Genomic DNA, 22,089 nt, shown 5'->3' on the forward strand with positions numbered 1-22,089 from the left:
TTACATGGCACTCTTACCTGGCTTAATTCGTTACGTACCATACTCTACCATAAATTACCTGTCAGATACTACAGCTAAAACGAATAAATGAGAAGAAATTATTAAATTTACCATGTAAGTGAAAGTCCTGCACTAAATCAACGATGTTAATTTTGTTTCTCTTGTTGTTGCTGTTGTGGTCCTCAGTCCAGAGACTGGTTTGATGCAGCTGTCCCTGCTATTCTATCCTGTGCAAGCTCCTTCATCTCCCAGTACCTACTGCAACCTACATCCTTCTGAATCTGCTTAGTATATTCATCTCTTGGTGTCCATCTACGTTTTTTACCCTCTAAACCGCTCTCCAATACTAAATTGGTGAAACCTTGATGCCTTAGAACACGTCCTACTTTCTTCTAGTCAAGTTGTGCCACAAATTTCTCTTCTCCCCAATTCTATTCAGTACCTCCTCATGAGTTACCTTATCTACCCATCTAATCTTCAGCATTCTTCTGTAGAACCAAATTTCAAAAGTTTCTATTCTCTTCTATTTCCAACTATTTATAGTCCATGTTTCACTTCCATACATGGCTACATTCCATACAAATACTCTTTCAGAAAAGACTTCCTGACACTTAAAGCTGTACTCAGTGTTATCAAATTTCTCTTCTTCTGAAACGCTTTCCTTGCCATTGCCAGTCTACATTTTATATCCTCTCTACTTCATCCACCATTAGTTATTTTGCTCCCCAAAGAGAAAAACTCATTTACTATGAATCCGTCTTTATTCACAGAAAAAACATGTGAATAACACTCTTAAGAGCTAGTGCGCCGTACTCGCCGGGGGGGGGGGGGGGGGGGGGGAGCTTACATGGGGCGCCTGTCACCGCTGGTGGTGTACCCGCTAATATCATACATTATTACACAGAAACAATTAAATTACAAATTACAAAAACAAAGACGGTATTGATCCCGATATTGAAGCCCCAGGAGTCAGGGAAAACTAACCTAAGAAACACCGACTCACTAGCCCACGGCCTCCCTGTACTTAGGCCTTATCGACGTCATGTTTTCAAACAGGCCGAAGATCCATGCTGTTCCACCGAGCACTCGCGTGCTTATGGTGCTTGACTCCCGCCTGCGGAAGCCCACTTGTAGGTGCTGGCGGGCAGATGTGGGCGCCCCAGTCCTCGTCCAATTCAGGGTCACTGTCTCGAACTGTAAGCTGGTGGCTGCGGGCCGGAGAGCGCCGACAGCACGGCGCACCGACGGGACATCATACTTCGCCGCCTTCTGCCGGTGACACCAGTTGGTGTCGAGGTGGTCGCCGACAATCTGCGCTTCGATGACATGCGCCACGCCGTCCTTTGACGCTACGATGACAGGCTTGTGGACTCCCTCTGGCGTTCGGAGGTGTGGCTCGACAGACACGTCAAACCCCCGTTGAGCCAGCCCGCGCGCGACCTATTTCACTACCGCGTCGTGACGCCGCACCCGGGCTCGGCTGGTGAGCCCTCAACCCTGGTCGACGTGGTTCGTGGTCTCGACCGCGTTACACCTCGCGCGACACATCTTCTCCCTGTCTCTGCCGCGACTCCTGCGCGCTTTGGATGGTAATGTCTCATTTCTACAACCCTGCCTCACTACCTTCCCAAGCACTGCTTCCATTTCATGCCCCTCGACTCTTATAACTGCGATCTGGTTTCTGTACAAATTGTAAATAGCCTTTCGCTCCCTGTATTTTACCCATACCACTTTCAGAATTTGAAAAAGAATACTCCAGTCAACATTGTCAAAAGCTTTCTCTAAGTATACAAATGCTAGAAAAGTAGGTTTGCCTTTCTTTAATCTATCTTCTAAGATAAGTCATAGGGTCAGTACTGCCTCAGGGGTTCCAGTATTTCTACGGAATCAAGACTGATCTTCCCCTATTTCGGCCTCTTCCAGTTTATACATTCGTCTGTATAGAATTGGCGTTAGTATTTTGCAGCTGTCTTGTTGAACTAGTTCGGTAATTTTCACATGTCAACACCTGATTTCTTTGGGATCGGAATTATTATATTGTTCTTGAAGTCTGAGGATATCTTAATATGCAGCTGCAAATAAAAACGATTCTATCAGTGACACAAAGGTACGCCGTAATAAACGTTTCACATTTTTGCAGTGCCAAGCAAGGTAGTTCAGTGGTAGCTCAATGGTCCAGTGTCCTAGAGGACTGCGTTTCCAATACACATCCGACCATCCTGACTTAAGTTTTCGGTTATTTCCCTAACCACTGGTTCTGCTAGATAGTGGGAATTTCAGGTAACGATGATAGAGATCGATAGCGATCACACACTCTTGCCATTGTGACGTCCAGGGGAGATGCGAGGATTCATGCTCTTGCTCACAAAGCCAGTTCTGGATGATGTGAGCTGTGTGAAGATGGGCCATGTCTTCTTAGAACATGGCATCACCATTGAGGGACGCACACTGAACCATGGGCTGGACCTGATCAGTCAAAAGACTGAAATAATCCTTGGCGGTAATGGAACCTTGAAGAGAAGCCATTGGGTATGTAGACTGCCATGACGTGGTGGCCAAGCAAGAACGCAGCCCCCGCCATGTTCCACTGTTAGGACGCAAACTTGGCCAGAAGAAGCTGCAAACAGTGAAAAGCAAGACTCATCCGACCTAAAAACATTCTTCCATTGCTCCACACTCGAAGTGTTATGGCTTCGGTATCACATGTTCATTTTAAGGGATTCCAAATCAGCGATTAGTGATTTTGAAATTCAGCTCTTCCTGAACTCCCCTGCTTATTGTGTTCCTCTATTTTTGTTTTGATGTCGACAGGGCTCGCGCCTGCGACATTCAGTTCTGCAGTTATTTTTACAGCTGCCTTTCTCTTTCGTCACGAGCTGCTTCAGTGACTGTAATTCGAGATCACTGAATATTTATATTTCGTCTGCGCTGTGACTAAATACATATGTTTTTCTAATTTCCTTGTATGCGAATGACCCTTCAACATGGTGCCTCTTGAAACAACAGAAACTATGGTTGCCTTGATTGCGAAAGCACCTAGCATATGACCATCAAAATTTAGCACACGTTGGTATGCATTCAGCCTCGGCATAATTGAGAAATTTTCTCCTTGACAACTACTTCTATTCTGTTGCAGAATTTCTATTATTGAAAAATACAAAAGGTAGTACAAGGGAATTACTAACTCACATCTGTACACATTTCCTTTAAGAAAAATTCAGAATGTAACTACATGTACAAATCAATTTGCGATTTGAAAGTAAAATGACTCGTTCCACATCTTTACGAACTACCTTGCAAAATGCTCCATGGATCATTGAACTACCCGAAACTACACAAAGTATTAATCTGACCACGACCGACACTTGCAACGTATTAAGGACACTGCACAGGAGCCGTTCAAGGTCAAATACAACAGCGCAACATGTAGGCCAAGCTGGCATCTGCAGTCATGTCCAACTATGCATTCGCCACTGTGTTTCCATATTTTTATGCAAGCGGTTTAAAGAGTACAGCCAGTTACCTTCCCTTTTTTTCCCCAAACCGGGAGCGTATTCGGTCAAGCACGATCTCTTTGTATACGTGATGTTAAACTCTAATCTCCCTTCATGTGACGGTAAGCCGGCCAAGATGTATCAGGTACGATAGCTGTGACGACAAATGTCTAATACGTTGCACTAACTATCAATAATTTTGGCCCTTTATAGCTCATACGTTGTGGTATCTCATATTACTATAGAGATAATCGTAACCATATCAGTATTAGGGTTTCGAAAAAACTTTCACTTTATAGTTGCTTATGAATTTATTACTTTTTAACAGATATGCAAAGTACGATGGGTACTCTTTAAAATTTTTCAGGAAATCTGAGGGTTTTTCTTTTCGACTTAAAAATAGAATGTGATATCGGATTAAGCGCAGTGCTAATTTTTTTTTAATGTGCGGCTACCTCACCAGGATTAATTTACACACTGAGATGTCAGCGCAACCAGTTGCTCCATAAAAAATATTTTTGTTATTGTTTTAGTGCAATAGCATATAACAAAACTTCCAATCTTTATCTTAAATTTTCTTTTTCCATATGACTTCTAAGTATGACTTTTCGATGATGTCACTTCTCGTTATGGTGTAACGTTATCACGTTTGTAACGGGTTGTCATTTATTTTGTATAAAGTGCTGATGGGTAAAGCCATTTTGTAATCGCGCGCAAGTGGATAATGTATCTTACTGTCTTCTAAAGCACAGGGTGGTAAACAGGCATTCTACATAGCTATTAATTTTGGCCCTGTAATAGCGCTAATGTTAGGTGTGGATCATCTCAAATTAATTAGAAATTCTGCTGTGACATAACAAGAACGCAAAAACTGATATAAATGAGAATTAGGGATTTTTTCTAAACTGATAACACAACCTCTCCCTTTTTAATTCTTCATTTAATTTATCACTGGTTTCAGAGTTCAAGTGATACATAACAAGCAACGTTAATTACTTTCAACTGTCAACAATATAATTAACACTTAGACATTGAATATGTGATTATTAAATCTTCATCTCTATATGCGAGAATGTTATAACTAACAAAACAATTAAATCTTCAGCAGTGAAATTTACATGTACATTGTCATAGACGTTTAGTGGAATAAGTTGGTGGAGAATGAAATTTTATCTTTTAAAGTAATCAAACTCTAATGTACTCAGTGGATGGTATGTTAGTATTCAAGTCTTGAAATTCTATATTCAAAGCGCATGCGGGTCAGATTGAGCAAATTCTCGACTCAACATTTAATGTCGCCTAATGCGCGTTGGTGAACTACCGCTTCACGTCAGTCCCATGATACGTGAAGCGTACCGCCCTCACTTCGCAGACGTGAAAGTCTTAACGTATTCGCTATTTTTCCACACACAGGTGTGGCCAACTGCGAGACGAGGGAGCTCTCTCCTCATCGTCTCTTCTACATCATTCAGTATGGCTTCAGCCAACCGCTTCCTCGTTATAGGTGAATTTTTATTTTTCTTGCCGTGTGTCCGCTAGCCTTGTTAATGCTGTCTAACCACTTACCAACGGTATCAGCTGTGTTTATTTAAAAGGTATTACATAGTTCTCGTCTAATTTCTTTCTGCGCTGCAGCAGGGCCTCCTTCTGTTAGTGTTAATTGGGGTTTCCTAATGCCATTACCCTCTTGGGTAAAATATTCCGCTTCCAAACTGCATCACATTATCTCGTTTACGCATGCCCCTGTCGTTATAAGGGTAGATACTGTTTTGTTATTCGCTACATGAGATTATTACAATCGATTCCCATTAACAATATAGCCCCACCCCCCATGAACCATGGACCTTGCCGTTGGTGGTGACGCGTGCATCAACGATACAGATAGCCGTACCGTAGGTGCAACCACAACGGAGGGGTATCTGCTGAGAGGCCAGACAAACGTGTGGTTCCTGAACAGGGGCAGCAGCCTTTTCAGTAGTTGCAGGGGCAACAGTCTGGATGATTGACTGACCTGCTCTTGTAACGCTAACCAAAACGGGCTTGCTGTTGTGGTACTGCGAACGGCTGAAAGCAAGGGGAAACTACTGCTGTAATTTTTCCTTAGGGCCTGCAGCTTTACTGTATGATTAAATGATGATGACATCCACTTGGGAAAAATATCCCGGAGGTTAAAAAGTCCCCCATTCGGATCTCCGGGCGGAGACTACTCAAGAGGAGTTCATTATCAGGATAAACAAAACTGGCGTTCTACGGATACCAGCGTGAAATGTCAGATCCCTTAATCGGGCAGGTATGTTAGAAGATTTAAAAAGGGAAATGGATAGGTTAAAGTTAGATATAGTGGGAATTAGTGACGTTCGGTGGCAGGAGGAACAAGACTTTTGGTCAGGTGAATACAGCGTTAAATATACAAAATCAAATAGGGGTAAAGCAGGAGTAGGTTTAATAATGAATAAAAAATAGGAATGCGGGTAAGCTACTACAAACAGTACTACAGTACTACAATAGTACAAGTTTATATGCCAACTTACTCTGAAGATGATGAAGAAATTGATGAAATGTATGATGTGATTAAAGAAATTATTCAGGTAGTGAAGGAAGACGAAAATTTAGTAGTCATGGGTGACTGGAATTCAATAGTGGGAAAAGGAAGAGAAGGAAACGTAGTAGGTGAATGTGGATTAGGGCTAAGAAATGAAAGAGGAAGCCGCCTGGTAGAATTTTGCATAGGGCTTAACTTAATCATAGCTAACACTTGGTTCAAGAATCATGAAAGAAGGTTGTATACATGGAAGAACCCTGGAGATACTAGAAGGTTTCAGATAGATTATATAACGGTAAGACAGAGATTTAGGAACCAGGTTTAACATTGTAAGACATTTCCAGAGGCAGATGTGGACTCTGACCACAATGTATTGGTTATGAACTTTAGGTTAAAGCTTAAGAACAAATAGGTGGGAATTTAAGGAGATGGGACCTGGATAAACTGAAAGAAGCAGAGGTTGTACAGAGTTTCAGTGACAGCATAATGGAACAACAGACAGGAATGAGGGAAAAAAATACAGTAGAAGAAGAATGGGTAACTTTGAGGGATGAAGTAGTGAAGGAAGCAGAGGATCAAGTAGGTAAAAAGACGAGGGCTAGTAGAAATCCTTGGGTAACAGAAGAAATACTGAAATTAATTGACGAAACGAGAAAATTTAAAAATGCTGTAAATGAAAGATCAGTTTGGATTCCGTAGTAACACGTGAAGCAATACTGACCCAACGACTAGAAGACTACGACTAGAGGACAAATGTAAGGATGTGGAGGCTTATCTCATGAGAGGTAAGATAGATACTGCCTACAGGAAAATTAAAGAGTCCTTTGGAGAAAAGAGAACCACGTGTATGAATATCAAGAGCTCAGATGGAAACCCAATTATAAGCAAAGAAGGGAAAGCAGAAAGGTGGAAGGATTATATAGAGGGTCTATACAAGGGCAATGTACTTGAGGACAATATTATGGAAATGGAAGATCATGTAGATGACGATGACATGGGAGATACGATACTACGTGAAGAGTTTGACAGAGTACTGAAAGACCTGAGTCGAAACAAGGCCCCGGGAGTAGACAACATTCCGTTAGAACTACTGACAGCCTTGGGAGAGCCAGTCCTGACAAAACTCTACCATATGATGTACGAGACAGGCGAAATACCCTCAGACTTCAAGAAGAATATAATAATTCCAAACCCAAAGAAATCAGGTGTTGACAGATGTGAAAATTACCGAACAATCAGTTTAATAAACCACAGCTGCAAAATACTAACGCGAATTCTTTACTGACGAATGGAAAAACTGGTAGAAGCCGACCTCGGGGAAGATTAGTTTGGATTCCGTAGTAACACTGGAACACTTGAAGCAATACTGACCCTACGACTTATCTGAGAAGAAAGATTAAGGAAAGGCAAACCTACGTTTCTAGCATTTGTAGACTTAGAGAAAGCTTTTGACAATGTTGACTGGAATGCTCTCTTTCAAATTCTAAAGATGAAAGGGGTAAAATACAGGGGGCGAAAGGCTATGTAAAATTTGTACAGAAGCCAGATGGCAGTTATAAGAGCCGAGGGACATGAAAGGGAAGCAGTGGTTGGGAAGATAGTAAGACAGGGTTGCAGCCTCTCCCCGACGTTATTCAATCTATGTGTTGAGCAAGCAGTAAAGGAAACAAAAGATAAATTCGGAGTAGGTATTAAAATCGATGGAGAAGAAATAAAAACTTTGAGGTTCGCCGATGACATTGTCATTCCGTCAGAGACAGCAAAGGACGTGGAAGAGCAGTTGAACGGAATGGACAGTGTATTGAAAGGAGGGTATAAGATGAACATCAAAGAAAGCAAAACGAGGATAATGGAATAAAGTAGAATTAAATCGGGTGATGCTGAGAGAATTTGATTAGGAAATGAGACACTTAAAGTAGTAAATGAGTTTTGCTATTTGGGGAGCAAAATAACCGATGATTGTTGAAGTAGAGAGGATATAAAATGTAAACTGGCAATGGCGAGGAAAGCGTTTCTGAAGAACAGAAATTTGTTGACATCGAGTATTGATTTAAGCGTCAGGAAGTCGTTTCTAAAAGTATTTTTTAATTGAGCGTGACCATGTATGGAAGTGAAATATGGACGATAAATAGTTTAGACAAGAAGAGAATAGAAGCTTTCGAAATGTGGTGCTACAGGAGAATGCAGAAGATTAGATGAGTAAATCACATAACTAATGAGGAAGTATTGAATAGAATTTGGGAGAAGAGGAGTTTGTGGCACAACTTGAATAGAAGAACGGATCGGTTGGTAGGACATGTTCTGAGGCTTCACGGGATCACCAATTTAGTACTGGAGGGCAGCGTGGAGGGTAAAAATCGTAGAGGGAGATGAATACACTAAACAGATTCAGAAGGATGTAGGCTGTAGTGGGTACTGGAAGATGAAGAAGCTTGCACAGGATAGAGTAACATGGAGAGCTGCATCAAACCAGTCTCAGGACTGAAGACCGCAACAACAATTACAACAATATAGAGTTATTTCCTGAGTATTTTATTCTGTATCGTACTTACGAAGCACAGTGTCGAAGTCATAAGCTCAACCTCGCTGTCTCTCGCAGTTGCATAAGTTACAAGTATGGGAAACTCAGTTGGTATTATTGAACAAGTAGTATCGGTCTTTGTAGCGTCTAGCAAGCGGTTCGCAACATTCAAGAGTCATCTAAACACTTGCTACAGTCACATTGTTTAGAGACCTTATTCAATACGCAGCTGAGCTCGGAACAGGTTGAAAAGTTCCTAAAGAAATACAGTGCTGGACGTATAGAAGAACGGCTGCCAAAGCGAATATTCTCTTTCGAGCTGTCTCTAATTAAGGGTTTATTATCATTCTGTTTACACTGTGTGACATTATGTGCATATCATATCCAGTAATCAAAATCTTATAAGTTCCTAGTTTGCATGTTGCGATGGCAAAAGCAAGATTGGGTTCGATGTTCAAGGTATAGAACGGCATGAGAGCTAATGCTGATAACCAGCTTGATGGTATTGTTGAAGAGGCAAAGGCAATTACGGAAGCATTAGACGTGGAGATAAATGTTCTTCAACTTGCAAGCAGACATAGACACAGGGAAACCTGCGATCATATTGATGGTGTTATGGCATATTGGAAAAGTACTGATTTTATTCCGAAACGAACCCTGTCGTCCAGGACTGTGTGCCGCAAAGAGCGCAGATCCGTCACGAGATGGGGAAATTCACAGACGTCTATTGTACTGTAGTGTGCTAGTGAGACAGACAAGATACTACGTAATAGCGAAAACTCGTAGAAGCTGTTTGTGGCCAAAGAGGTGTTAACAGTGTTAAATATGGAGGACCTAGATCGGACATAAAGGGAAAACGTTTATGAAAACTATTAATTCTGTAGTAATTCTGAGCACGAAGCCAAAGCAATTTTAATCTACAATCATCATCATCATCATCATCATTTAAGACTGATTATGCCTTTCAGGGTTCAGTCTTGAGCATAGCCCCCTTATAAAATTCCTCCACGATCCCCTATTCAGTGCTAACATTGGTGCCTCTTCTGATATTAAGCCTATTACTTCAAAATCATTCTTAACCCAATCCAGGTACCTTCTTCTTGGTCTGCCCCGACTCCTCCTACCCTCTACTGCTGAACCCACGAGTCTCTTGGGTAACCTTGATTCTCCTATGCGTGTAACATGACCCTGTTCGCCCTGACTGCAGCATCTATAGAGTTAATTCCCAGTTTTTCTTTGATTTCCTCGTTGTGGACACCCTCCTGCCATTGTTTCCATCTACTAGTACCTGCAATCATCCTAGCTACTTTCATATCCGTAACCTCAACCTTGTTGATAAGGTATAACGTGAATCCACCCAGCTTTGGCTTCCATACAACAAAGTTGGTCGAAAGATTGAACGGTGCACAGATAACTTAGTCTTGGTACTGACTTCGTTCTTGCAGAAGAGAGTAGATCGTAGCTGAGCGCTCACTGCATTAGCTTTGCTACACCTCGCTTCCACTTCTTTCACTATGTTGCCATCCTGTGAGAATATGCAATCTAAGTACTTGAAACCATCCACCTGCTCTAACTTTGTTCCTCCTATTTGGCACTCAATCACTTTATATCCCTTTCCCACTGACATTACTTTCGTTTTGGAGATGCTAATCTTCATACCATAGACCTTACATTTCTGATCTAGCTCTGAAATATTATTTTGCAAACCTTCAATCGAATCTGCCATCACATCTAAGTCATCTGCATATGCAAGACTGCTTATTTTGTGTTCACATATCTTAATCTCACCCAGCCAGTCTACTGTTTTCAACATATGATCCATAAATAATATGGACAACAGTGGAGACATGTTGCAGCCTTGTCTTACCCCTGAAACTACTCTGAACCATGAACTCAATTTACCGTCAACTCTAACTGCTGCCTGACTATCGATGTAAAGACCTTTAATTGCTTGCCTCTAAGAGGCCTAAAACCACACTGATTTTCATCCAATTGGTTCTCAACTAATACTCGCACTTTCCTTTCAACAATACCTGAGAAGATTTTACCCACAACGCTGATTAAAGAGATACCTCTGTAGTTGTTACAATCTTTTCTGTTTCCATGTTTAAAGATTGGTGTGATTACTGCTTTTGTCCAGTCTGATGGAACCTGTCCCGACTCCCAGGCCATTTCAATTATCCTGTGTAGCCATTTAAGACCTGACATTCCAATGTATTTGATGAGTTCCGACTTAATTTCATCCACCCCAGCTGCTTTATTGCACTGCAATCTATTGACCATTTTCTCCACTTCCTCAAATGTGATCCTACTTCCATCAGCAATCCTATACCATTGTACCTCGAAATCTGAAACGTTAGTGATCGTATTTTCACCTACATTGAGCAACTCTTCAAAATATTCCCTCCATCTGGCCAAGGAATCCACAGGATTCACCAGCAGTTTTCCTCTCCAAATTTACCCATAACGTTTTCATAGCCTTCTGTTCGATTACCAGTCCTGCCATTAAAATCACCCATGAGCAGAACACTGCCCTTGTCCTTTAACAACTACATCACTGAGTGCCTCATCAAAACTATCCATCTTATCTTGATCTGTCCCTTCACAATGCGAATATACTGACACAATCCTAATTTTCTTGCTAGACACTGTCAAATCTATCCACGTCAGTCGTTCGTTTACATACCTTATTGCAACTACGCTGGGTTCCATTTCTTTCCTGATGTAAAGCCCTACAACCCATTGTGCTTTTCCTGCTTTGATTCTTGACAGGTAGACCTTGTATTCTCCCACTTCCTCTTCTTTCTCACCCCTTACCTGAATGTCACTAACAGCTAAAACGTCCAGCCCCATCTTACTGGCAGCCTCTGCCAGCTCTACCTTCTTCCCAGAGTAGCCCCCATTGATATTAATAGCTCCAGATCTCATTACCATTTGTTTGCCAGGTCGTATCTTTGGAGTCCCTGGTTTGTCAGCTAGAGGTGGGATTCCGTCACCTCCAAAGTTCCGAGGCATTTTGCTCTGATTGTTGCCAGCATCATATTTAAAGTACCAGGGAAGCTGGTTGCTAGCCTTACTTGCCCGAGTCCCTTTGGGTTTTACCCCTAATGGCTGAGGGACTAACCGGTGGATTTGGTAGTCTTTGCCGTATGAGCACAAAAGTGACCACGACTCAGAATATGTCCGAGATGCCCAGCCTTATTCCAAAGTAACTGGTATCCCGACTGTCGGGACCACTTACCTGGCCACTCATACGTTGCCCGTGATTCATGAACTAGGACATGACTACAGGAACCCACACCAAGAACCACCTTCGTAAATTTTCATGCTGATCCCAATAAAACTGTAATATTGATCATATCTATAATAGTTTAGGATTTACTCTTAAAGTCAAATTAACAAGTTTTGTAACAAAACCTGAATGCTAAAATTTCAACTCTTTGGTCGATCTTAACGATAGATATCTCATATAGAAGGGCATCATTAAATGACAAATGTTACAAATATGAATTCTGTAACTTTATTTGTTTAAAAGATATACTGAATTTAAACTATCAATGCTTTCAGTGTAGCATCAGATCATCATTTCCTCCACACAAAATTTATTGAATAATGACAGCACGACATCTTATTGGATCTGTAGGTAATGGAATTTTTTTGTAAAGTTTAGTGCGTAATAGTTACTTTTGTTTCGTATTTGTTTATCAGGAAGCACATTGGTGCAAGGCTACTGGCCGTGACATTCCAAGCTAAGAGGGAAATTGCATTGGTTTTGTGTAAAAGGATTTAACGTTTATTGTGTAATGGGTATTATTGTTACTTTATTGAGAACGTGAAACTGGCAAAGCATTTATTATTTAAGTATGTTAAAATGCAAAGTAATGTAAAATAAGCTGTAGCCGATCCGTTGGACGGCTTCAGGAAAGGGAACTGCGCTAGTCAGTTGAGCGACGATGTTCGGCTTGCGGCCCGCATCTCGTGGTCGTGCGGTAGCGTTCTCGCTTCCCGCGCCCGGGTTCCCGGGTTCGATTCCCGGCGGGATCATGGATTTTCTCTGCATCGTGGTGGCTGGGTGTTGTGTGTTGTCCTTAGGTTAGTTAGGTTTAAGTAGTTCTAAGTTCTAGGAGACTGATGACCATAGATGTTAAGTCCCATAGTGCTCAGAGCCATTTGAACCATTTTGTTCGGCTTGCGGGGGACGCGCCCGGAGATGGGCTAGACACCAAAGGGGACAGTGCCGGTGGGGACGCGAAAGTGCACGGTGGGTCGTTAGGTGGTGAACATTCCGCGTTGTGTGGCATCGCGGGACTTAGTCTCTGAGCAGTGAGCAGCAGCGCGCCTGGTGTGAACTTTAACTTCTTGCGTAGTTGACAAGGTGGAGTATTGGACCTGTAATTCGCGATGACATTGTAAATGATCGAACTGTGTCAAATGGATATGCGCTCCAGTGTCGAAGATAAACCGCGTGTGAGCCCGAACATCTTTGGGGTGTTAGCTAGCACACGGTACAACGTTACGACTGACATGAGAGAACGTTTTTCTTTAGAAAATATTTATCATTTAAATTTCAACATACTTTTGTCATCACGACTATTGAAACATGACGGTAATGATGAGGCACATAAATTGAATTAGTTCGTGACTAAACTACCGTTCTTTGAAGAACAATCACTCTTCGTGATTAAAAAGAGACTGACGGGAGAGTTGGTACAGTAAAAGCAAACGAGCATAAACGCCATTAATGATCGTTATTCTATTATGGAAGGGTTGTCTGTTTGTCCTAGATCTGACTGTCCTACTTTGCACACGCTTTACAAAATATTTGCTTGTCTACGTGCATCTACTGCTACAGCAGAAAGAAGTTTTTCAACATTGCGGCGTACAGATATATGGCTGAGGTCGACGGTGAAGGCGTATCGACTTATGGCTTAGCTCTGTTGAACACTCACCCTGACATTGATTGTCCTATTGATGATGTAATTACCCAATTTGCCAGGAAGAGAACCACAATTGTAGCTTTTTTATATCGTACGATGGCATTGTCTTGTATATGTATATAATCTGTTTAAACAAAACTTTCTTAAACTTTGCATGTGACTTGATTAGCTTTTATTACGGTACAAGTTCAAATAGTTCAAATGGCTCTCAGCACTATGGGACTTAACTGCTGGGGTAATTAGTCCCCTAGAACTTAGAACTACTTAAACCTAACTAACCTAAGGACATCACACACATCCATGCCCGATGCAGGATTCGAACCTGCGACCGGTGCGGTCCCGCGGTTCCAAACTATAGTGCCTAGAACCGCTCGGCCACTCCGGCCGGCACGGTACAAGTAAAGGTAGCCCAAGATATCATTAGTTCCCCTCCTTGAGTTTTTCTATATGCGCTATTGGTCTGTATTATTTTCCACATTGTGATACTAAGCATATTCCGTTCTAAGCTGTCAGGTCTCTTTTATGTAACTGGAATACGAATGTAAGACTGCCGAACTTGTTCAATTGCTACATCATGGATTGATAGCCTATCATGACCCAGCGTCCTTATGTGTTGTACAGCCAGTTTCGATGAAATACTTGTACCGTTTAATAATAGTTTTTCTGAGGCGGTGACTTGAATGGTCTCTGAACTATAGTAGCGGATTTACATACATGAAGAGATAAACAACATTGTACATTCTCTGCGCCATTCCATGACTTCATGATGACTGTTGGAATAAATCATGTGAGCATGCCATCTAGGGGAAACCACTGCATTCACTGACGTATAAAAGATTTCTGTAAATTATTTACCCTTCGCACAATTGAAGGATATTTTTGTGTAACTAATTTATAAAGACCTTGTACTTTGTGCCAACAAATTTAAATAAAACCATGTTCTATTATTGTTAAGCGATCCGTTTCCGTACAAGCTGAAGGCGAAGAATGCAATTAAAATATTTTATCCAGGCCAAAAGCACGTTACATGTGTAACACATCGTGTAGCTGAAATAGTGCATTTAAAATATGATAATGTGGACACGCTGATGTCGTACACAAGGAAGGTATGTGGAGGCCCAAAATAGAAAGGTCTGTTAATTGTGACAGCAAATCATATGCTGGCTTTTCCTCCTTCTGAAGTTACTCTCGAAAGCACCGGTCCACTTTCCCGCATTTAGAAATATGCTGCTAGATGTACCTTTGCCACCATAACCTATTTTAACATGAAGGGACACCTATTTAAGTACTGCGATCTTTTACTATGATAGTTCTGATAAAATTGAGCCGGAAAGAGACCGTAAACTCCCGTAAAATTTGTTGAAGTTAACATCTGTTTGCTTCATTCTATTGAGAGGCCTTAATTAGTGGTCTGAAACTTTTTGTTTCTTCTTTGTGATAGTCACTTTAGAAGCCACTAATGCGGCTTACGTTAAAAACATAGAAGTAGCGTCCTAGAAAATACATATGAAGCAAGACCTGATTTAAAATAACACAAATTTTGCACGTTTTCCTGCGGCATCCACGATGTGCTTGCTTCATCGATTTTTTAGCCACAGGTGCCCCCAATACTTATCTTCTCACATTAAACACCTATCATCATTCCACAATCGCAATACCATATCGGATACGTCTAGCATCTTGGCTGTACCTTTACATAACACAAAATCTTTCTCCGTGTCATTCTCCATCTCAGCCATACGACTATGGAACGCGCTCCCCTGTGATCTGCGTCTTATCCAGAACCACTCATCATTCAAGAGGGAACTCAAAACTTACATATTAGGGACGGTATAGCCACCATTGTTGTGCCCCTCTCATCTCTTTCTTTCTCCTCTCCATCACAGCTTCGAATTTTACCATTCTATTTCTCTTCCTCTAACCTATCTACTTCTTATATATCTCTTTCACCCGATTCTATCGTCTTATGTCTCTGCTCGATGAGAATAACTCACAAGCTGCAAGAACATAACGAGAAAATTCCTAATCAATAATAGGACTGACATTCATAAAAGAAAAGTATGTTTACTTTCATATACATAGTCATTACTATTATCATTATTATTCTTGATTGTTATAATTATTATTTGATTGTTATAATTATCATTGTACTACTGTTATAATCTCTATTTTTTTCTTTAACATCAATACTGTATAATACGTTATACGTCCTTAATGTTCTGTAGAAACTGTAACTCGTTCAGTCTGAGTATGACTGGTTAGGTGTAAGAGAGGGCCTCAAGGCCATAATCTTGCCACGTAAAATAAATGCATAAATAAATAAATAAATAACGAAGCTGGAAGCCACATGTAACTCTTGGAACCTCTGACCATTATTGAAGGGGTTTAAATACGTTTGTAGTGATCTTATAGAGAAGTGAGAATTGCAAAAAAAGATAAGAAGAACGAAGTTATCTGTGCAAATCCCGGTTTTGAGTTTATGAATTTGTAACTAAATGTGTAGTGGGGAAAGCGTAAAAGACTTTCAGTTTAATCTGTCTTTGTCCGAAATGTCTTCAGTGAGCTACGCACTGTCACTTCTCTTGAAGTGAAAATGTCATTTTGGGTATAACACTGCACGAACATATGCATGTTTTAAGATTTGACACTGGTTGAAGATTTAGGCTCTACTCATGACCCCCTTCCGTCATTACTCCATATTAATTTTACAGTAATTTTAACAGTTAGGATTGTATAGCTGATTTATTGTGTAGAAAAATCGTGAAATAATTTCGTGGTAGAAGAGTTTTATTAAATAACGTAACCTAATTTTGAAAAACTAGATTAATTTCTTCAACTTTATTCAGCTAATCAGCTCCACGTACCTTAATAGGGAAATCACATAACACGTTGAAGTACTTTTGTGTTTTTTGTATTTTGTTGAAAGATAAACTCAGTAAGAAACAAAATATGAATTTTTTTGTGAATTCCACGCAGTCAAATGAACGCAGACGACATTGATAAATACATATAATTTGATTTTTTTATTCTGTTCGTTATCTCTATTAAATATGTTGTGGCAGGTGACAGAGTGTGAGTTTAGTGTAATGTAATTCACTTAGAGAGAAGTAAGGTTTGGCCTGAGAGCACGCATTTGTAAAGAGGACATGCCTATTCAATCCGTGAGTGAGGAAAATAGATGGCTAGTCGAATATCTGTGTACCTATTTTAAATAAACGAAATGACTAATCTTCCTTGCTTAAACTCACTAAGATCATAGCTGACACAACCGAGCACTTTCGAAAGCAACGACGATGCGCTTGGTGAAATCATTGGTGTCCCTTGTGTTTCTGTCCGTCAACAAAACGTGGACTGTGGATAGCAGTGCAAGAGCTGAATTTATGCTTTTGAGATGTGGTATTTGCTGAATATCTCACAATGGGCAAAAAGGTGAACCAATGCTTAAATTAAAGAAGAAATTAGTAACACGAGAAGACTATCTTCCCGTGTTACTCAAAAGTAGTTGCCGTTTTGTCCCCACATTTTTGAGAAGAGAACAGCTTGAAAGGCAGCAGACAATGAGGAGCAGAAGCAAGTAAATGGATGGTTCAAGTGAACAATGATCATCCGAATACCTCGTCACATTATGTTAAGAAGAGATAACAATCACTGTGGATGTACCCGTGTAGTCGAAGATTCAGTTACTTTAGAAAGGAATAAAGAAATGAGGTAGTGACGCTAAGCAATAAGTAAACAGACTAAGATAAACTGAGAAAAAAAGAATTTTGGATTATGTGATATTTTCATCATAACATAGAAACTTTTATTCAAAATATTTAAACGGCTGAACAGAATAAACAATAGATCACCCGCACATTCCTGTTACAGGCTAACACTAGACATTTTAACAACAGTACATCGGTGCGAAACATAATTAATAATTGTGTTATAATGGTCTCTCTAATATTCATTCAAAGGCTCTGAGGCAGACTGTATATGCTTAAGTGCAACATTTTGGCGGATTATGGGCGATCTCTTATTACGGTAGTGTTTAGCAGTCATCGCTTATCGTTTTGATTTACAAAGAGACCTTATGAGTGACCTGGATGGAGCCCACTACATTACTATAGAATAGTCAAAGACGCAAAATTCTTCAACACTATGATTTAATGAATGTTTAAGCATCTAATAAGCGATATAACGATTTCATTGCCACAGACAATGTGGAGCATGGGAAAGAAGATAGAGCTACAATCTTTCAAGCAAACCAAATATTATTAGATTGAAGCCAACGAGGGAAATACGGAAATCCCAAATGAAAACGATTGGAGGTGGGATTCCATATATTTATCTCGGAAACGAGTCCTGTAGCTTATGCCACCTTCGTTCAACAACAAGAATATTAAGACGTTAAATACTGTCTACTAAATAGGTAAATAGCATTTGTGTACAAAGCGGGTAGCAAAGTATGGAAGGATTAGGATCTACGAAGAAACACAAATTTGTTTTTCTGTTTATTGCTGATGTTTCTCAAAGCAGTCGAGATCCAGGGAGATGAGGGAGAATGGGGCGGAAGGAATTACTTGAAAAAATAAGTCTTTAGGTATGTGCCTATCACTTACACGTGCACATACCTGTGATACTAACGTGGAGTAACGTAAGTTGCTGTCGGCGCCAAGTGTAAAACTGCTGACTGCTGAGGTATGACCGTGAGCGTGATAAACAGAGCCCAGAGCTTGAGAGATAATGAACCCGGCAACAGGTCACCCCTCCTTCCACGACTATTTAAGCCGTCAGGTCAGCGGCACAGAGCAGCGTCGGCATTCTCCGTCTGCAGGCATGAAGACCCTAGTGAGTATCTTCATTTAGACGGGTATTTGAACTTCGGCTGTATAACCGCTTCCTCCTGATTTTACTATATCATTCACTCACATTACTAGTTTCATTAGGGCTGTGCATATCAGTAGCGTTTTAGTTTTGCACGTCGGTATTCCGGTTTCTATTTGTTTATTTATCGACTGTCGTTTTTTATTTGTAGTTCACTGCTGCTTTTGCAGTATACATATTGTCATTTTGTCATTTGGAGACAGTGAGTGTAGCTGTGAAAGCTAGAAAATGAAGCAATCGGAATGCTTCCGACATATTCTTATGTTTGAGTTCAATAGAGGGATGACTGTAGCGGAGGCACCTAGGAACATTTTCCATTCAACAGAGAACGACAAAAAAATGATTGTCTCATTTTAAGTATGACCTTTTTGACATAGGTGAATCTCCACGTTCAGGCAGACGTTAGGGGTTTGATGAACATCGTTTAAAAGCATTAATCCACAGTGGTTCCCGGCTGTGTCCTCGACAAATCGTAAAAGCGATGAAATGTGATCATTCCACCATTGTGCGACGTTTCCATGAAATGAGTGAGTTTCAAAAACCGGGTGTTTGGGTACCGCATTCTCTAAGCCAAAATAACGAAAAATCTGCAGGTGGCCATATATGCATCAATATTTTTGATCATCAGCTCGCTAATGAACAACACCGAGCATTACTTTACTGTCACTAGTGATGATAAATAATTTCTTTTTGCTAACATAACGCAAAGAAAAGAAAGGTTACGCCCTAACTCAGCAGTAACTCACCGCATCTCCTAGGTGTACCCATCACTGCTGACATTTGCTGTTAACAACTGAGACGTCTTGGAGACGCAGTCCAAGAACAATGACTGTGTGAAGTGAAGCTACTCCACGACAACACCCTCCCCCATTCCGCTATGCTGACAATAAATACTATACAGCACCCTTCTCTGTCTGACAACCTTCAAGATACCTCCTTTCCAGATGTAAATGCGCTCCGCACATAGCTCGACGAGTTCTTCGTCTCAAAAACAACTGCTTTTTACAGTCATGGAATCGAAAAGTTAACCCAACGTTCACATTTTGTTATATATAGTGAAGGAGAATATGTTACTGATGAATACGTCAATGCTACGTGTATCTGTTTTGTTTATGAAACTTATGGAAAATCGCTAGGAAATTATGTCCAACGCAATACATCACTTAACGGTGTAATTCTAATTTCACCCATGCTCATAATTATTTCCATGAGATACGAATGTCAAGATATTATAAAAAAATATCCTCCAACAAGAGGAAGATAATGTTTTCATAGAGTTCAGCATTTTGACATCAGGACACGTACGCTACTAGATTCCCAAAGATACAACCACTGTCATCATTCGATTGTAATATTGGTCTCCCCGTTTTCGATTGATTAAATTCAGTCAACAGACAGTACAGTTTACTCGTACTTTCACTGCTGTGATGCTGCCGATTAACTTCATCCACAGTGTACAAGTATTATTGCTTTTATATGCTCCGAATGTTGAGGAATATCACGCTAGCTCCCTCTTGCATGTAGTTACAAAGATCTAAACAGTTTATGTCTAAATGAGACATGGTCTAAGTAGACGGTAACACTCACAAAATGATGCTTGGAAGTGACTGTACCCAAACTAACGGTTTATATTCTCAAAATCTAATAAATGAAAAACTGCATTATCAATTTCTGTAAGTTATTTTACAGTTACGATGACCATTCTACCATTTTAGGTATTCTAAGAATACAACAACCTTCAATAAAAGAGGTATATTGTGTTCTACAGAATAACTGTGATTTTAACTTAATGGAAATAGATGACGTAGGTAAATCAGACGAAATACATCCGTGTTTACTTTCCTAAGTCTGAAAGTTGTCAGTAAAGAGATTTAGTACGTTATTAGAGTATTATTTCTAGTTTCAACAGAGCAACGAGTTTTTTAATGTGTGTGTGTGTGTGTTGAGAACGAATTCAGTGATCGTTAGTAAGGTTTTTTTAACGCAGTCTATGAAGCAGAAAAAAATAAATATTGTTTTTTATTTCAGATGATCCTGCTCACAGTTTGTGCAGCTGTTACAGCCAGGCCTGACGTCCTCGATATTAAGACCTCATCGAAGCCATGTGCGACGAAGGCAAAGACCTCCACAGTTGGAGTCTTGGAGGACAAAGTCGCTGCAAACAGACCAAATGATCCCGGTGTTCCAGTTGACCCAGAAGTGCCTCCAGAAGAAGAACCCAAAGTGCCGGACATGGCTGACCTCAAAACAGTCAGTGCACCTCCCTTCTCTGTTGACTCTGAGACTTCCTCGCCAGCTCCCTTCTCCCAAACGCCACCCACCCCAAGGAACACTGCTACCACCAGTACGACTCACATAGTCGACAGCAACATGCCTGCTTCATCCGAATCCATACTCCACGTCAACTTCCCAGCCAGTAACCCACCTGTCTTTCCAAGCATTTCTTACCCATGCAGTTCTGTCCAGAATTCCCACTTTCCCTTTCACACTGTACCTAACAGTTTTCTCATCAGCACAGGATACGTTTGTTTTCCACTTGGTACAACGGTCCGCTGCGTACCTTCTAACGTTGGCGTCCCCTCCATGTACTCTCCTCTTGTTGCTGCCATGAAGAGTCCCCAGCATGGTTTTCCTTTAATCATGCCAGCTACTAGTGTGTCTGCTGTTGGCATCTCGCCAGACCACTTTCTCTTCCAACTGACTGCTGCACCAGGCAGCTCAGCACCAAACAAGATCGACGTCACTGGTGACCAGGTTCCTGTTTCTGAAGCTGCTTGCTGCTAGCTGACAACTCTTACTGCTAGCCGAAAACCCAGTCGATTGTGTTATCAATAAAAAGTATAAAAACTGGAAGGGTCAATGTGTTATTTACCCATAACTTTTGAACATACTGTATCAAACAAAACAGTTTTTTTATTTGACAATGGAGTTTCAGTTACCTATTTTAGCATATGTGTTTGTAATTCAAACTAACTTTTAATTTATTGTTTATTTACTAGGAAATCACATGATAGTATATAACTGAATGAATCTCATCTAAGGAAAACTTTCTTAGAATCTGAAAGAAGTCTATAATGAAAGATCGAAAAAATGAGAACTTGCTCCAGTACATTCGGAAGAAAGAAAAAAATTTAGAAGCATACTTTTGTAGGAAGTTGAAATTTGCCCTTGCTGTTCTAGGCACTTCAGTCTGAAACCGCGTGACCGCTACGGTCGCAGGTTCGAATCCTGCCTCAGGCATGGATGTGTGTGATGTCCTTAGGTTAGGGTAGCCATTTGAACCATTTTTTTTTCTTTTTTGGAGTTGAAAGTCTTATATACCTTCAATATAGCGTTGCAATGAGCTAGGTTAGTTCTGTGCATTTTTTTTTTCAGTTTTACTTTGCATAGCATTCTTACCTGATTTAATTCGGTACGTACCATATTTTACAACAAATTAAGCGTCAGAAACTACAGCTTAAATGAATAAGAACCAAATGAGATGAAATTACTAAATTTACCTAGTAAGTAAAACTCCTGCACGAAATCAACTGTCTTAATACACAGTTGGAAATCAAAACGGTGCTATCAATGACACAAAGGTACGATAACTGTCGGAATAAACGTATCACAATGAAAATCAAAAATTTTCTTTTGCACTGCCCAGCAAGGTAGTTGAGTGATAGGTGATTGGTAGTGTTCTGGAGGACAGCGTTTCCAATACACATCCAGCCATGGTGACTTTTGTTT

At 40.5% G+C, this 22,089-nt stretch overlaps 1 protein-coding gene across 1 annotated transcript in view; it reads left to right on the plus strand.

The window, feature by feature from the left end:
• The first annotated feature begins 1,042 nt into the window (after positions 1-1,042).
• The window catches only part of LOC126355692 (mucin-17-like), a 95,074-nt gene continuing 74,027 nt past the window's right edge, over positions 1,043-22,089 (plus strand). The window contains exons 1-3 of the mRNA XM_050006059.1: positions 1,043-1,275; positions 1,362-1,509; positions 20,389-20,610. Of these exons, the coding sequence (XP_049862016.1) occupies positions 1,043-1,275; positions 1,362-1,509; positions 20,389-20,610 (603 nt within the window). The remainder of the gene's footprint in view (positions 1,276-1,361; positions 1,510-20,388; positions 20,611-22,089) is intronic.

The sequence above is a fragment of the Schistocerca gregaria genome, chromosome 3 (genome assembly GCF_023897955.1).
Source record: "Schistocerca gregaria isolate iqSchGreg1 chromosome 3, iqSchGreg1.2, whole genome shotgun sequence".
Classification (NCBI taxonomy): domain Eukaryota; kingdom Metazoa; phylum Arthropoda; class Insecta; order Orthoptera; family Acrididae; genus Schistocerca; species Schistocerca gregaria.